The 18,748-nt window shown below is 34.1% G+C and overlaps 1 protein-coding gene across 1 annotated transcript in view; it reads left to right on the top strand.

The window, feature by feature from the left end:
- LOC120889673 (putative N-acetylated-alpha-linked acidic dipeptidase) overlaps window positions 1-18,748 on the top strand; it is a 133,761-nt gene that overhangs the window by 111,997 nt on the left and 3,016 nt on the right. Inside the window, 4 exon segments of the mRNA XM_078045127.1 lie at window positions 12,882-12,973; window positions 13,754-13,841; window positions 15,650-15,914; window positions 16,192-16,273. Of these exon segments, the coding sequence (XP_077901253.1) occupies window positions 12,882-12,973; window positions 13,754-13,841; window positions 15,650-15,914; window positions 16,192-16,273 (527 nt within the window).

Genomic DNA, 18,748 nt, shown 5'->3' with positions numbered 1-18,748 from the left:
CCCTGCAAGCCCCTTTGCACCCCTGAGCCTGGAGAAATTGGTTGTGTACTCTGCTTCCTGGTTTGAGTCCATGGACAACACTGCATCTCCAGTGTCAGGGAGGATAAGCACTCATTTTGGCATCATGGCACTCCAGTGTGTTCTCTAGCCCTGGCAAGCTGCAGGACCCAAGCATTTTGCTGTTGTCTTCATTCTCAATTCTTTGGTTAAATCTGAATGCGCAGTAACTGGGACAACAGGACACCCAAGGACAAGGCAGAAGTCCTGTAGTCTTGCAGAGAACCAGCTTCCTCTGTAAGTCTCAGGGGTGGTTCATCTTTTTGAATATTTCAGTGGTTTAAGATAACAAATTCTTAACCCGATCCCCTCTTCAATGGCACAAAGTGCACAGAGAGAAAGTAGGATTCCATTTAATCCTAAAGTTGTGGATAAACTTGAGCCTGTGCAAATAGCCAGTGGTTCCTTACAGCCCCCCTATCCCCCACTGTTGAGGGCCACAGCTGAGTTGGGAAGACACATGGCATTCTGCCAGAATGGAGTGGTTGAGAGGTGATGCCAGGGAGCCATTGAGATGATGATGGTTATGTTAAGCTGTATATTCAGTTGTATATGGACCCCTGCTGTCTGACAATAGGGTGGCTGGGGGGGGGGGTGGAAATAGGGAGGCTCTGTGAATAGGGTGGTTCCTGCTGCCTCAGGTCCCACTACTTTGGAGTTCCCATGGAGTTCTCTTGGGGTCCCAGTGGGGTAGGCATGGAGCCTGGGGGAGAGCTGAGAGAGTTCCTGGGGAGTTCCTGTGGAGTTCAGGCAATAAAGTTTCCTGTTTGAACATACAAGTGCTTTGTGGTGGCTGCGTGATTTGTGCCCAGCCAGACTGCGGCACCCCACCCCAAGACATTTAGCCTTCATGATTTCTCCAGTTCACATATGTAATATTCCCAGTAAGCAAAATTTCTCACCATTATTAACAGGAACACAGTAAAACTTCAATTCATGTCTTCCCCTCAGAGTAAGACAGCTACCACAAACATTTTCTCATCTCCAGCATTCCCTTACTAGTTAAATTGAATAGTTAAAGTCAACCCTTTGGGGGCTTATACTGTCAAACTCCATGCCCCAAGGATAGCTGATTTACTTGAATCATTTCCTAAATCCAAAAACTCGTGATAGAATTACAGGTTAGATGCTGGAGCTGACTTCTGATCTTCAGTTACACATACCAGATTTCTTTGTATGAAGTAGAAAAGTAATGATCTGGGGGTGGCAGCATCATATAATTTAGGATCCTGTGCACTCCACATGTGAATCTGGATGGATAGAATGATGGATGGATAGATGGAGATAGTAGATAGATAGAGATCTATATCAGGGATTCTTGAATGAGGCATTTTTTGAGCAAGGACAGGTAGAAAGAGTGTGGGTGGGGTGTGTTGCAGTAAGAACTAAAAGAGGAAGTTTGAGGAGGAGATCATCAGGAAAGAGTAAAGGAATTAACTGTCAGGAACTGCTTGAGGTGAATAATCACAGTTGACCCAGTGAAGTGGGGTCAGGGTTTTCAAGAAGGGAACTGACAGGGTGGCTCACATGTAATTCTTCTAGGATTGGGACTGCAGTGAACAACCTCATTATAATCATATGACCAAGGTTCTTTCAGGAAGTTTAGAACCACTACTAAAAATAAGGTCTATTATATTTTGAAAGGTCCTTTCTTTAGAATATTTGTAAGTATAAATGAAAATGTTCTCTATTCTAATTATCTTTATGAAATTCGTCTTTTTAACTTTTATGAGACAAGGATTGGTCAAGATAGCTTTTCTAGGATCCTCAAACTAGAGCTAACCTGTTGTGAATATGCCAATATTTGATATGTTACTTATTACCCTCTCTTTGTTCTGTTTCTTTCTCCCACTTATTTTATAAGAATATCTTCTATCTCTGATTATTTTGCACCACCTTCATTTAATATGCATTTATTCTTAGTACCTTTTTCTACATAGAGAGATTTGTTGTGGAAGGTTTTTAGGGCTAGTTATGTGTGAGAATTATACTAACCACATTGTCCCAATCCCTTCATGTCTTATCCTAGACTTCTTGCACATTGGAATGAACCATGACCCTACTAAGTTGTTAAAGTTTCCCTTCACACTTTTTGATGAATCCTTGTTGCTGACTTTTGACATTCTCAAATCTGCCAGATGTTCTGTTATGTTCCTGTGCTTCATCCTGAAAAGATTCTGACACCCCATGAATCTTGTAGTTATCTTTGGTTTGCCTGTACCTGTACCCATTTTGGCATTTTGGAAAGCATGTTGTACTCCAGTTTTGTTATAGACATGGTTCATAAGCATTGATTTTGTTAACTTGATTTTTCTTTTTATGTTTATTTAGCTATTTGGAAATATATTAAAAGTACTATACATCTCTTTATTTCGGAACTCCCACCTATAACTTTTATAAACACATGAATCAATAATTCTTACAACTTGGATCTTAATGTTTTAGCATATTTAGTACCTACAAGTTGTGCATAAGAGATGACTAGGATAAATAAATTGTAGAAATTGTTATCCAAGTTTGGGGAATTAGTTCCCACTGTCCTCATATTACTTTCAATACTTCTCTCCTAATTAGCATTTATTTGATTAAGAAAAAAAACTGTGTTAATTGCATTTCAGAGAAAATTTGTACATATTTAAAAATACAGGGCACTTTCTACCAAGAGCTATTGCTATTGTGGATAAGGCTTTCTTGTTATTGTCTGTGTGTTCATGTATGCTTCATTTTTAAAAAGTTTTTGAGTACTACTTTAGGTAAAAGTTGAGAGAAAATTGTAGCAGGGCTACAGTTCTTTATGACATATCCATTAAAGAGATAAAAATTGTTCATTTTAATGTATTTTTTTAAAATTTATTATGTATTACATTAGGATTTTTTGATGGAATTAAAAGAAAATGTATGTGATGGGTAGAATAAAGGAAGAAATGGTGGTACAAATCAACCTAAAGTTTTCTGGGAGATAAACACTTTATTTTATTTTTTTAAGAGAGAGAGAGAGAGAGAGAGAGAGAGAGAGAGAGAGAGAGAGAGAGAGAATTTTTTAATATTTATTGTTTAGTTTTTTGTGGACACAACATCTTTGTTTGTATGTGGTGCTGAGGATCGAACCCGAGCTTGAGCCACATCCCCAGCCCGAGATAAGCACTTTATACACATAAATTATAATCTTATATCAAATGTAATTGTAATTTTATGTCTAATTCATGAATGTGTGAGTTAAGAAACAGATAAGCAAAGAGCTGATTCTTGTAAGCAATGCCATCTTTTTATAACAGCAAATTTAGAAGTTTAGAGTGTAAAGGTAAAATTTCCAAGCTGATTCTAAGCTGCAGAGCCTGAGTTAAAGTGTAAAAGACTAGGTATTGTTAGAGTCCCTCTGCTACCCCCAAAACCTGTAATCCCTGTAGCTGTTAGGACAATACTGGAACTGCCCAGTAAATATTTCCACTGACTTTCTGGTTGTTTAATAGCTAAGGGTTCCGAGTTGCTTGGCAGGTAGGCATTGCAGGACCTAAACCAATCAATTTGAATGTGTACCCCACCTAGGAGCACCAATCACTCCTGCCCTGATTGTTCCCGCCAATGTATGCACTAATCCTGACTCAGGGTTGTTGTTCAATTTTCCCGCGCCTCATGATGATTTGTTCTGATGTATGCAAAGTCCCCCACCCTCTCCAAAAAGTGTAATTAAGCTCCGCTTGAACTCTGCTCTGGGCTCTGGGCTGCTCTCCCTCCTTGAGTGAGCACAGAGTCCCAGCGCGCTGGAATGGATCCCCAATAAATATCCCCTTTTGCCAATTGCATGGAGTCAGTCTCTTGGGTGGTCTCTCCCTCCGACATGTCTCCAGACCCTTACAAAAGTTTTGGATTACAGTATTGTACTTAATTGAATGAATAAAGCTGACTCTTAATGTGTGGTAATGTCAGCAATGTTATTTTTATCTCTGAATCCCATATAGTGAAATCAAGGTTTAAAAATCAATAGATGCTAAATGAATTCTAAAATGAATTATTTAAAATGCATGCAGATCTCCATTTGAAGTCATACATCTCAGTTTCTTTTTAAAAAATTTTTATTTGTTTTAATTAGTTACACATGAAATTACAATGACCTTGACATATCACATATTTGAATCAGATGGGATATAATTTGTCATTTTTCTGAGAGTACAGGTTGCAGAATCACATTGGTCATGCAGTCACGTATATACACAGAGCAATAATAATGTCTATTTCATTCTACTATCCTTCCAGATACACATCACTTTCTAACCTCTGCTATCAGCCTAACTCCCATCTTGTGCCTTGCAATTTAAAGTGCTTGCTTGCATGCATAATACTGGTTTCAAACCCTAGTAGCATACACACACACACACACAAAAAAAAAATGTTCGTGTAATATATGTTCACAACCATGGTAAAATTCTATATTAAATGAAAATTCAAACAGCACATCCCCCATCACCCACTTTACAACACAGGAATATCAAAATTTTCACTTATTGCATATAATTTCACTTTTTTTTAAAGAAAGGCTGGTTAACATGGAAAAGACTCTAGTCTCATTGTTTTTCTTTTGCATATATGTAACAAAACTATTAAAGATCTCCTAAATACTCAAAAAAAAATAAGTAAAAAGAGTCAGGTATTTTTCTGACAGTGCAGAAAACTGATAGATTCCTGGCTACCAAGCATGAGGCCCTGAGAGTAAGCTCAGAGGGCAGAGAAGAAATGAATATAAATCAGAAACATATCTTTGATGATTGATTGATTGATTGATTGATTGCAGTGCATGGAACAAATCCAAAACCTCACATATGCTAAGCAGGTGCTATACCACTGAGCTCTATCTCCAACTAGGATTCTTTAATTTTATTTTTTTCAAATTTGGTGTCAACAATGGAAATAATGGACTCAATTTGCAACAGCTTTTTTCAAATAAATTCAATATGTTAGCCGTCTAGAATTTATATAGAATAGTCTAAATTCCCAAATGGTGTTAAGAAAACAAAAATATATTTATACCCAACATACTGCTGAAACTGCCTTTAAGACTCTATAGACAATACAAGTATTAGTCATTTTTTGGGTTCCAAACACCTTGCACATTATTTTCATTTTTGTTTATTTGATTAAAATTCAAAACAGTATTCAATAAATTTTTGTTTAATAAAATGTGATAGAAGAGTCTCCACTGTGCAAAATAAATAAATATGCAATTATATACAAAATGAGTCTTTCAAAGACCTTTGTCTTTAAAATAATCTTATCTTCTCTTGTCAAAATTGAGGCCATCAATTGACAAATTCTATTTTCTCCTCCACTAGTTTTTCATCTCTACTTATATTGTGTTTAACAAGCTTCAAAACTTAAAGAAAGTTTAATTATAAAGAAAATGTACTAAAATTACAGTAGAGCCTGGCAGCCTTTTGACACTCTTTCTGAACATCATATTTATGATTGTGAGTTGATGGAGAAGCAAGGGAAACATACTAAATACAAAGGGGAAGGATGTGGGCTGTTGGGTACTTAGTTAACAAGGAAAAACACAACATGCTGAAAAACTAAGCAGGATTTAGAAGTAGGATGAATTCTGAGTTTCTGACATGTCTTGATAACAATTTTGGACTCAATATAATTATGATAGATCAAAGCATCAGGTATGGTGAGTTAAGGACTAAGAAAATACACAATTGCAATGAAAGAGAAAGCAGCAAAGGAGACTAAGAAGGTCACATCAGGAAACTACAGTTTATGGTATTTAAAGCAGAGCAAAGCATGATGAGTGAAAAACAATCAGTACATAAACTTTACCATAAACAAAAATTCTTTAAACTTCCTCTCTCTGTCGGCACAGCCACCATCTACTCTGAGGACAGGGCAGTGGCACTCCCTGTACCTAGTGAAGGGGTGAGCCCAAGCAGTGCAAGGGCCACAAGAGTAAGCATAGCTCATCATCTGCTATAGCATTTACTTCAATTGCAAGGGGATGAGCACCTCCAACTTCAAGAGCAAACTTCAGGAATGAAAAGAAAAGCAGAAGTTTGCCCAGGAGAGAGTGGGTTTTCCAAGTTACAGGATCTTAAAGATTCTGAAGCTGTTCATAAAGTCTTCCTTGAAGAAATACAGCTTGGTGAAGAGTTACTACCTCAAGGCAAACTTGAGAAAGCTGCAGATCATCTGACAAATGCAATTGTTGTATGTGGACAGCTACCTCAGTAGCTGCCTGTGTTATCAGCAAATTCTTCCACCACAGGTGTTGCAGATGTTGCTAACCAAGTTCCCAAAGACTAGTCACAGAGTTTTAAGCACTCAGAACTTGGTTGAAGATCATGTGAAATGAAAAACAAATGCTGAAATGATAGTTTCACTGAAAAAGATTTTTAAAATTCTTAACTTTTGAATTTCATAATTTGAAAGTTAAAGAGAGGGGGGAGAAATGGCAAATATGTTTGTGATAGAATGTCCTACACTGAAGTCTACAAAATTAATGATTACTTTGCATAGACCCATTTGTTTATCTTTCCCTTTGAAAAATGTATCTTGGTAGAGAATCTTTTTCTCATTTAATACACACACTGTGAGTCACCAATATACCATTAAAATATACAGAGTACATAATATTTCTTAGGTTAAAAACACCCAGATCTCAGTTTGAAGATAGGCAGGAAAAAAATTGTAGAAGATAGCTGAAGTATAGACATCTTTTTAAGTTAGTACATTTTACTGTGAATCATAAAACTGCATAAAAACTTGATCTTTGTGAAAACCAATTTGAGAGACCATTTTTTAAAAAAATTAAATATCTTATACACAAGGGGTAGGCTGATATTCTCTATTAATACCTTTACCTCTGGTCTATGTATCAATCTTAAAATGTTTTATTTAAATTAGTGAGTTTAATGTGTTCAGGGTGTGTTTCTTTTGCTTGCATTAGTATTTTCAAATTGATCTTTTTAAAAATTTCATAATATCTTGTTGATTTTCACTGAAAGTAAATAGTTCTATTACTATTCTATAAACTAATCTGAAACTTAATATTTAGTTAACATATCTCTAAACTCACATCTGGTATTCTTAGGAGACAAACATTTTAGGCCTCTTTCTCAGGTACCCTCTGGGGTTGTGGTCCTGAACTTTTAAACAGTGCTTCCTGCTGGTGACACAGCATGCTTTAGAGTGGTGATGACCTGTACAAACAATCTGGTTAGGGAGTTATACTGGTAGATCCCAAAAGCAGTGTGGTGATGACTGGCCAGAGTTTGAACACAGGCAAGAAACAATCCTCTGGTGAAGCTGAGAATTGATAGAGGGTCAGAGGGAGACTAGAGGCATGAAAGGGGAGGATCACATAGTTCAGCAGGAAAAGAATGGGCCCAGAGAAATGAGGGCTGGCTGGAGGGGTGAGGGACATCTTAGATTGACCATATTAGTAGTGCACCATGATCTGGGTATCACTGGACTCTGTGAAGAAAATTGACTTCTCCAGCTTTAGAAAAGGCAATGAGTGATAGAGACCATTTTCTTATTTAAATGATGTTTGGAACTTCAAAAGTAATTACCTTTCCTTTTTCTTTTTTCTTTCTTTCTTTCTTTCTTTCTTTCTTTCTTTCTTTCTTTCTTTCTTTCTTTCTTTCTTTCTTTCTTTCTTTCTTTCTTTCTTTCTTTCTTTCTTTTTCTCCTCCTCCTCCTCCTCTACCTCCTCCTCCTCCTCCTCTACCTCCTCCTCCTCTACCTCCTCCTCCTCTACCTCCTCCTCCTCCTCCTCCTCTTCCTCCTCCTCCTTCTTCTTCTTATTCTTCTTCCACCAGAGATTAAACCCAGAAGGCACTTAACCACTAAACCAAAATTTCAGCCCTTTTGATTCAAGATCACTATAAGTTGCTTAGGGCCACATTGAGTTGCTGAAGATGACATAAAACTTGGGACCCTATTGCCTCAGATTCCTGAGCCATTGGGATTTCAGGTGTGTGTTATTATGCTGGCTAACAACTACCACTTTTGAAAGATACCTCTGGTTAAAAACAGAAATCAGCTGTCTTTTCCTCAGAAACATGATTGCTGAACCCTCATCATTCCTATCTTGAGTTTTACTTAGTGGTGAAACCAGGAAGTCCTGATGCTGGACAAATGATACTCAGGAATTGAGAATAAAGGAATCCTACATTTAAGTAGTGAAATAGCGTCTTGAATGCCATGAGTTGACAGTGCACACTTACATACAAGTGTGCAAAAATATGATAGTTAACTTTTAGAACCATAAATTTATTATTTAAAGAAGAAAATGGCCTTGATCACTTACTGACTTTTCTACTGCTGGAGTGAAGTCATTTTACTTCAGAGAGCCCATTGATACCAACTCACAGTGCACTACTTTGAAATGAAACCTGTATTTGGGCATATGATATACATCTTTGTAAAAATATCAATTGTTTTATTATAATTTGCACTTAAAGTGAAAGACAAATTAAAATATAGACCATTATGGGGGTAGGAGTGCTTCTGTGAACAAATAACTGGAACTATGTTTATATTTTAAGTGAAGTATATAAAACTTATTGTAGTGTGCATGATAGGCAATCAGTAAATGTTTGATTCCTCTTATCTGTGAGTAAGTTTGATACTTTTACCATCTTCTACCTGTTTTATGACCATTTCAAATTTATGTAGGGACCTTAGTGTTAGTGAAATTCAGAAAAAATGATGAGAAGATTGGTGTATCATGTGGATAACATACCCAATTCTTTTTACTTGCAATGTAAAAAAAAAAAAAAAAGTTTTGTTTTCGCTTGTGCCCTCAGTTGTTTACAAAAAAATTTTCCTATAGCTTGGCAGCCATATGATTTCCTTCTTGGGACCCATATTATGATTGTGTATTGATAGAGCAGGTCACATTCACTGTGCTGATGGAGAAGAGGGGGAAGAGATTACACTGAAGATAGGATGTGTACTGTGTGTGTGTTTGTGTGTGTGTTATCATTGTCAAAGAAGAACTTATATGACCCAAAATTATTTTGTATTCTCTTTATCCTCTTGGATTTACTAATTCCTTAAGACTCAGCTCAGTCATCACTGGAAGAAGGGGAAACTGCCTTTCCTAATTTGTGCTACTGGGTGTTTAACCCAGGGATAAATTTGGAATCCTTATGCCTCAACCTCCCAGAATAACTTGAATTTACAAGCATGCCCCCCTCTACTTTGATGTTAGTTACTACTTTGTAAAGCTAACCACTTATTGAAATATCTCATTACTGTAATCTTTTCCATATAACATTTCATTGTTAGTTATATTCAGTTAATTACTAGTTGGTAATTTATTTAGATATAAAAAATGTGTAGATGAAATATATCTTTAAAAATATGTTGAAGCTACCAAGTGTGGTAACACATGCCTGTATTCCTAGAGACTCAAGAGACTGAGGTAGAAGGGTCCAAGGTTTGAGGTCAGACTCAGCAACTTAGTGAGGCTCAGTCTCAAAATAAAATATAAAAAGTACCGATATGAAGCTCAGTGGTTAAGTGTGCCAAGTACCCCTGAGTGCAATCTCTGGTACTTTATAAAAAAAAAAAGAAAAGAAATCTGATATAGCCAAATAGTCTTTGTTCATATGTCATTTTTTTGTATCATGATATCTTTTGATATATTTAAGTTTACTCAAATTGTTTTCAACAAGATCATTAATTTTTTTTGTGTGCTTTTGTCATATTCCTAAACTCAAAATCAAATCAGCATGCCAGATAATTGAATCTGTACTTTTACTTTTCTCAAATTATCCCCAATAAATCATTGGTATTCCAATTTTAAATTCTAAAGGCTTGTAGAAATTTGGCAGGAGTGAAAGGATTTAAATGGCCAGGACAAAAGTGAAGATGATAAAGGATTCTAGATAATAAAGAAGAAAGGGCAGACATTTGTAAGAAGAGAAAAATTTATGTTCAAATAGTAGGTTAAAATATTATCAGATATGAAAATGGGACTGAGAGAAAGTTGTATAATAGAAATTTAAATATAACATTTTCTATGGGGTATATTTGAGAAATCACACAGAGAGTTGGAATGTTGTTCAGTGGTAGAAAGATTGGCCTGGATTCTATCACCAGGGCCAGAGAGAGAGAGAGAAAAAGAGAAAAACCAGCACTAAGTGTGTCTGTAATGTATTAAGGAGATTAGTAAGAGTTAAATGGATCAAGGAATGGACTTAACCTTTTGTTCTTATGATACTCCATCCTGCATAAACCTAATCAGGATGGGGCTTTAAGAGTCCCATATAATATAAAGGTTTCCTGAAGTAAAAAAAAAAAAAAAAAAAAAAAAAAAAGAGGCACTTGAAGTTGGCTAGACTGTGGAAATCTCAGGAGGTTGCAGCTGTTGTCCAGAGAGCCCAGAAGACATAGAACCCCTGAGACACTTAGATGAATTTTCCTGCAACCACTAACAAGACCAATTATAGAGTCTTCAGGTGAGTACAAAGTTCTAAGTTAATGAACTCATACTTTTTCCTTACTTTTTTTTTCTAAATTCACTTTTCAGAAGGCTTTGCAAATAGGTGCTGAAGCATATTTAATAAAAATCATGTAATTATTTTTAGTTCATGCTTTAGCTACAGAAGTTTAATCTATCATTGTTTTAAAATGCAGAAGTTAATATATTTTATTTTATGTTTCATGTGTGTACAAAGTGTAAATTTATGAAGAAAAAAAACTTTTAATGTCATGTAGTTCTATTTTGAGAGTGGGATCTAAATTTAATTGGAAAACACTGAAGAATTCACAGAATGCTGTTTTCAGGAACTTCAGGTTACAGCGTTGGTCCTGAAATGGTAGAAAGGTGGATACCTAAATTTCTATAGGACAGGAATCTCTTTAACCTTCATACTCCATAACTCTGGTCCTAATCCAAGTTAGTAAGAATGAAGGAGGTTTGGGATGACAGATTTTTGTTTCTGCTAATTGTCTGAAGTGAATAGAAAGAAAATAATAAGGACAACAGAAAACCTGTTCACTGAATAGAATCAGAAATAAACAATGTAATTTCCAAGGAAAACAATTTTCTTCAGGAGGAATTATAAGTTATAATACATGTCATTAAGCTTCGGTTTCAAAAGCATGGAATTTAACCATATAACTTCTATTGAAATTGAACAATCAATTTGAAAACATTTATTAGTCTAGAATTTATGAGATCCATTGTTTGGTTGGAGTTTTATAAATTACCACACAACATACAATATTTAAGTATCTGAGACCTGGTATTTCATGAATTTCCAGTATTCAAGTAATTCACAATACATGCTAAGGAAACTTGGCAGTTATTTTTGTTTGCTAACTGAATTTGTGGCCTCTGGTTATAATTGCAAAAATGTTGCTCTCTAGGTCAGGTTTGAAGTGTGTAGTGCTTGAAAATTTTTAGTTTTCTTATTTGTTTTGGGAGAATAATTTGTAGTATTTCAAATTTTGCTGGTAAACTAACTACGTGGTGGTATATTTTTTATTTTTGGTATATTTTTTACACTGTTTAATATATATATATATGTGTGTGTGTATGAATATATATATATATATATATATATATATATATATATATATATATTCCCCCCCTTTTGCTAATGGAGTTATCCTATTCCTTATGTGAAGTTTGATATTAAATTATAAGCTTGAGTGAAATAATTGCTTTTTATATTTTATAAATTTAACTTGTGTCCCTATAAACTTTTGCATATGCAAAAGAGTACAGCACATAGGATACTGATTTCCACACTTTCCTGGCCACCCCTACTTGTAGAAAGTTTGTTATGTGCCTTATTGGTCTATGAATCCCTGGCATTTTCAAAGGCTCTTAAAAAGTGTAGGTGCTCCAAAAGGTATCTGAATTGCACTTGTTGAAAATTAGTTCCTTTGACTCTCATTAATAGAAAATACAAACACTTTATACTATTATTGTTCAATTATCTGTAAATAACTGGGGAATGTTAGTTTAGTTTGCTGCCTGATTTTGGTACAACTTGTAATATTCTGAATCTAGAATTCCATAAAAGTATAGAATTGTAAAATAGGTCATGTTTTACTTCCTTATTTTTCTCATTTATGAAACCAGAAAATGAGTTTAATGTTTAACACAATTACACAAACAATTGGTTGAATAAAATATTTATATTATACTTTATATGCATATAAACACATATTACTTAATGGCTTTGACAATCTTTCTGACAAGAAGAAGTCCTCAGAAGAATACATTCTGGGGGCTGGGATTGTGGCTCAGAAGGAGGGCACTCACCTTGCATGCATGAGGTGCTGTTTTTGATCCACAGCCCCACATAAAAATGAAATACAGATATTGTGTCCTCCTATAACTAAAAATATAAATATTAAAAAAGATTATATTCCCTTAAACAGTTCACTTGCTTTTATTTTTTTTTCTAAGAAATGGGAAAATATATGGTTTTGAGAGTCACATAGTCCAATTTAGAAAAGTAGACGAAACAAAATTATACATTTTCTAAAGAAAATGGTTTGATAATAATTTGATGTGGTCTTCTTTTCTATGCACCTTATGGATTTTTCTTAATGTAGTCATTCCCATACATAATAACATGAGAATTTCCATTTAATGTCAGAAACTCATTATTGTAATTCATTTATTTATTCATTTGCTAGACCAGCGGGTGACACCCCAACTCCACAGTTTTTAAGGACTGCTAATATAAAGATTGCAGTTTTTGTTTTGTGTAACTATAATTAACTCCCTGGTTAACAACAGACATGTAAGTTTTACTGCATCTATTTTTTTAAAGTATTTTCCTTTCTTCCATTAATTTGTGTAGCTTCAAAGCCCTGATGACGGTTTTCAAGGCAAATCTCTTTATGAGAGCTGGAATAAAAAGAGTTCTTCACCTGAGTTCAGTGGCATGCCCAGGTAAACAAAACAGCAACCCAGCTTTCTGCTCGATTTGATTTTTGGACTGGGATTGTTTAGAAAATATCAGAATATTTTCTTTCAATCTTAAATTTAAAAATTAAAGTTCAAAATGCTCTAAGATCAGATAAAACAAATGCTTAAGAGTCTCAAATCCAATATTATGATGTGTTTTGAAGTTAAATCTGTTGGCTATCAAAAAATGAGTGTTATTAGAAGGGGTACTTGCATATGGTACATACATATAAAGTTAGAATAGAGATAATGGTAAAAAGTAATTCTCATCATATTTCTATCACCTTATCACTTGTCTTTTTTCTGAACACCACACAGTTAACAGATACTTTGTTTACTCTAATATTGAACACAAGCATTACTTCTGCATTGGTTGTATCCTCATAAGAAAGGGAAAAGAACTATCTCAGTTGTTTGAGAATGTTGATATCAGCAACATGTATAATTTAAAGTAATAAGGGAATAATGTACATCTGAATTACCTGAAAAAACTGGTTACTTATTTCACTTTATCACATACCACAAATATAGATGTTAAATGAAATAATCTAAAGGAAAATATTTTCAAATTTCAGGAATCTTTTTTAAAAGGAACTTATAAACTAGTCATAAAACTGGATATTTTGTGATCAAATTAATGTTTCTCTCATTCTTTTCTGCATGTTTAAGAGTGTCATAATAGGGATGGAGTTTAGTTTAATTGATTTTTAATCTAAAATTGATGAAAAATTACTCTAAAATAATTCTGTTTTTTTCCCCTAAAAGGATTAAAATTGGGGTGTGGTAATGATTTTAGGTGTTCTTCCAAAGACTCGGAATTGCTTCAGGCAGAGCATGATATACTAAAGATTGGGTAATTGTCTTTCACTAAATTCTTCAAGATTATTTATGAATCTATTTTAGCCAAACAAATAATTTTGACTTCAAAAAGTGGCTCAAGCATTAAAGGAGGTGAGGAATATGAAGGCAGAAAGGAGACATGGTAGGGCTTGGCAGTGCTGGTTCTTTGTGGGGTGGGTCCTGCATCTGATGTCTGAGCCCTTGTTCACTGCCCCTGGCCCCAATACTCCTGACTGCAAGCTTCTTTATGTTATATTAAATATATTTTCTGTTTTATTTGGTGGCATTGCATTCATAAAGTCATTTAAGTCATATAGGAATTGTCTCTTAAAATGTTTATATTAGTGCATTATAGTTATATGTAATATTTGGGTTCATTTTGATATAGTCATAGAGGCATGGAATATAATTTGTTCCATTTCAGTCCCCAATGCTTCTTCTTGCCCTCCCCTGCTCCTTTCCCATTTCACTTCTTCTAGTCTAATGACCATCCTTCTATTTATTTATCATTTTGTTAAAATCAGTGCTTTGTAGAACATAAAGGTGGAATGCAGCTATACGCACATGACATAATATCTTTAATTTTAATACCATTAAAAATTAATCCATATAAATACCTATATAAACATTTCTATTTTTATCTCTTATAGATCCAATTATTAGATTACTCTTTAAAAAACAAGTGACATAATGCACAATGAAGATATGAGTCCTATGCCATTTCTTTTGTTGTTGCTGCTACTATAAGTTTATATTTTTATTTTTATCAAAATAACATAGATGCATAGTTTATAAAACCTCATAACTAAAACTAGTAGCTTCTTATATCAGTTTGGTACTTGTCCCATTTGATTTCTATTTGTCAGGTGAAAAGTCTTTCAACTTTTAATTTTCAATATGTATCTACCTCCATCTTTATAAATTATCAACAAATAAATGATGAATATCAAAAATTCAAGCACCTTGTAAAATGATCAAAAGGCATAAATCAGCAGTTTGAAAAGTTTTTCTTTTCTTTTTCTTTCTTTCTTTCTTTTTTTCTTTTCTTTCTTTTGTTTTCAATGTACTGAGAGGTAAAATCCATGGGATTTTACCACTGAACTGCATTCCCAGTCCCCTTTTTACAATTTTTAGTTTGAGGCAGGATCTTCCTAAGTTGCCCAGGCTAGCCTTGAACTTATGATCCTATTGCCTCAGCCTTACAAGTTGCTGGGATTACAGGCATGCACCACTGTGCGTAGATGAAAAGTCCTTTCTTCTTGGCTTTTTCTTATACTGTTGACTTTCCTTATACCTGTCTGACCATCTGTCCCTCTTCATAGTGTGATTCTGCATTTACTTCTGAACCCCTCACTGCTTTGACAGTCTACTTTTCCACACACTGTTCATCAGAGAATAATTTTACTAGAATTTCAGTCTTTAAAAATTTCACCTATTTCCCTATATAATATTGTCATGTTTATTTACTTACTTATAATAGTTTTGTCTTCTTAAATTAGTTTTATTCAAATGCAACACTTTTCTTGACTTTTCATCAGTCTCCTAAAACATTTTCACATCTCTGCTATGGTTAAAGATAAGTCTATAAGGTGACTCCAAAAGAATGTTTTTATATTATTGTTTATGTCACACATGCATATATTTTACTTAGCACAAGCCTAGAGTGAGTTTAAATACTGTAATAGTAGACCCATATTAAGTAGCACATTGAGGTATTTAAGTACTTCATTTTATTTATTATTAGTCAAACATTAACAGTAAATAAAATGCTATGTATTTTATTATAAGCTATCTTACAAGTGATATGTGTTTCTTTTCTAGAAAATGCACAAATTCAGCAGCTATCCATTGTATCATAGTGTCTATGAAACATATGAGTTGGTGGAAACATTTTATGATCCAACGTTTAAATATCACCTCAGCATGGCCCAGGTTCAAGAAGGGATGGTGTTTGAATTGGCCAATTCCATAGTGCTTCCTTTTGACTGTCGAGATTATGCTGTAGTTTTAAAAAAGTATGCTGACAAAATCTACAATATTTCAATGAAACATCCACAGGAAATGAAAACATACAGTGTATCATTTGGTATGTTGCACATCCTCTTTCCAGTGTCATTATTTGTATGTCTCCAGTAATTTCTGAAATGCAAAGACCTTCCTTCGGACATTTATTTTATTTTTGTTCTACATGATGAAGTATTCTGTTTACTTGTGCAAAAGTACTTTTCGTATCATGACTGCTCATATACCTTGTAGCACACAAAAGAGAATGATCTTCTAAATTCTAATTTTTTTTACCTATTTAACAACATCATTAGAAATTTCATTCTTAAAGCTTTTGATGATTCCAACTTCTATTTCAGATGCACTATTTTCTGCAGTAAAGAATTTTACAGAAATTGCTTCTAAGTTCAGCAAGAGACTTCAAGATTTAGACAAAAGCAAGTAAGTTCTACATTTATTTATGTATATAATGGATATAATTAACAGGAAATAGAAGTTGACATCTTGGTTACAAAAGCATCTTTGGGACATTTTGACTGTATTTGTGTCCACTCTACATCACCCTGTGCAGGGTTACCTACCTCCTAAAGACCTATGTCTGACATAGCTTAGTAAACTGTGCTGCTCAGAGATGCCAGTGTCTTCTTGCTGCCAGCTGATGAGGTACAGCATACCACCTAAACACTGAAGGGTCCTCCATGTGTTACCCCAGCTCTTTTTTTTTAAAATCTCTTGTTCTTTCATTGTCTGTGCATCAAACTTCAACCAAATTCTCTTATTTCCAAAAACATACCTTCTTTCTACCTCTTCTTGAAGTTATCACCTCCATGCAGAAATCCTCATCTGCACCTCCAGCTGGTAAAATTCAATTTATCCAGAATATGAATTAATTTGAAACCATTATTTATGTTAAACATTATATATGTGAAATTTATATATGTTAAACATTAGGATTAATTCTATGTAAAATCATAAATGTAAAACAATTTGAACAAAATTTTAAAGTTGATAATGTGACAATACTAAAATACTATCAACTATGCAAACTGCAAATTTCAAGACTCAGCATAGAGTTCTTATACTTCAACTTATTATTTCCACTTATTTTTTTCCTTAAGGATATAGTCTCAAGTTTTGATTAAAAATGTATTACCTAGAGAAAGATAGGAATTATAAAATTATAATATTAAATAAATAAAACAACCTAATGCCCAGTAGGGGAAGAATTTACTGAAAGATCTCCACCAATTTGATCATTTTATAACCATTAAAAATAATCATTCCCCAACACCAGACACACAAAAAGCAAAACAAAAATGATTATTATAAATATTATATATGTGAATATAATAACATGTGCGTTAAACCAAAAACATACAAATTATGTAGGTTAAATCTTTGACCAAACAGAAAAACTTCAGGGGAATAAAGCAATTAGTATAAAAATTGTGTTACATTGACAGTACTATATAGGGAGAAGATTTTTTATCCTTTATATTTTTCTCCAAGTTTTTTATGTATAAAAATAAGAGAAATGCCTTTTTAAGGGGATCCCAAACACCATGTATTCTACAAAACTGATTTTTCTATCTTTAAAACAAATTATGTTTCCTTCTCCCTCTGACAGACTACCTCATGGCTGGAATTATGTTTTTTGATGGAACTCAACTTGACTATCCTTGAGTATTTCTATTTGTGCCTGTCCTCTTTATATGATAATTAAGATACAGTGTATGTCTTTCTTTGATGTTTGGGAATCCTGGAACACCTGTATGTTGCATATAATAACAGTATATCAAATAAGGAAATAAAGTGCATGATGAGTTTCTAGATTGAAACTTTGAAATCTAAAAAGTCACTTCTGGCCCTTCTTTTCTTACATCAATGTTTTTGCTCATCAGAGAACATGAGGTTTTGACTCTAGTACCTTCAGGTTTACATAATAGTCAACCTTAAAATATATAATTCTCTGAACCTCCCTAGAGAGGCTGGCATGCTCCAGGAGTGAAAAGACTGTTTACTTAGCTGTCTTGAGTATTAGCAACCCAGGGTTACTCCAAGTTGAATTCAGTTACTATACAAAGAACCTCTGAAGACTTTTAGTGGTAGCTACAAGATGAGTAATCCAGACAGAGAAAGGGAGAGATAGAAATAGAGACAGAGATGGAGATGGAGATGGAGACAAGAGAGAGAAATATAGTTGGGTAAGAGAAAAAGGAGAGAAAGAGAGAAGGAGAAATAAAAAGAAGTGAGTGTGTGTGTTTGTGTACTTACCTGTGGGGATCCACATGACCTCTTGCATTTACAGCAATGCTTTGTGAATTTGATTCAGAAACCTGTAACTTCATATTGAAATTATCTTTCACTCTAATCCCCTTTGTTTATATGGGCTGCTAACAGATAAAGTCTATGCCTCCTTTACACTTTCAAAAATACTGAATTCATTATGATAAAAAATGAATGTTGAAAATAACTTAAATCTAAATTTTGGGATCTTAGTTATTTCTATTTTTGTTTTGTTTACATAGTGCAGACAATAGGACAACATTGGTGACCTCCTATTTCACTCAACAGCTTTCTATTTGTAAACTTGGGCAACTTGATAAGCTATTGATTCTTAGTTCTGTCATTTTTAAAGTGAAGCTATTGCTGGGCACAGTGATACACACGTGTAATCCTAGCAACTCAGAGGATGAGCAGAAGGATCATCAGTTCAAGACTAGCCTCAGTAACTTAGTGATGCCCTAAACAATTTAGTAAGACTCAGTCTAAAAATTTCAAATAAAGTAGAAATAAGAGGCCTGGGGGATATGTCTTAGTGGCTAAGTACCCCTAGGATCAATCCTCAATTGATCAATCTCCAATTTAATTAAGTAATTAAAGTAAATTAGAAAATTATATTTTTAAAAAATGAAG

The sequence above is a fragment of the Ictidomys tridecemlineatus genome, chromosome 4 (genome assembly GCF_052094955.1).
Source record: "Ictidomys tridecemlineatus isolate mIctTri1 chromosome 4, mIctTri1.hap1, whole genome shotgun sequence".
Classification (NCBI taxonomy): Eukaryota; Metazoa; Chordata; class Mammalia; order Rodentia; family Sciuridae; genus Ictidomys; species Ictidomys tridecemlineatus.
Note: the sequence above shows the minus strand (reverse complement) of the source record. Positions and strands in the feature narration are given on the sequence as shown.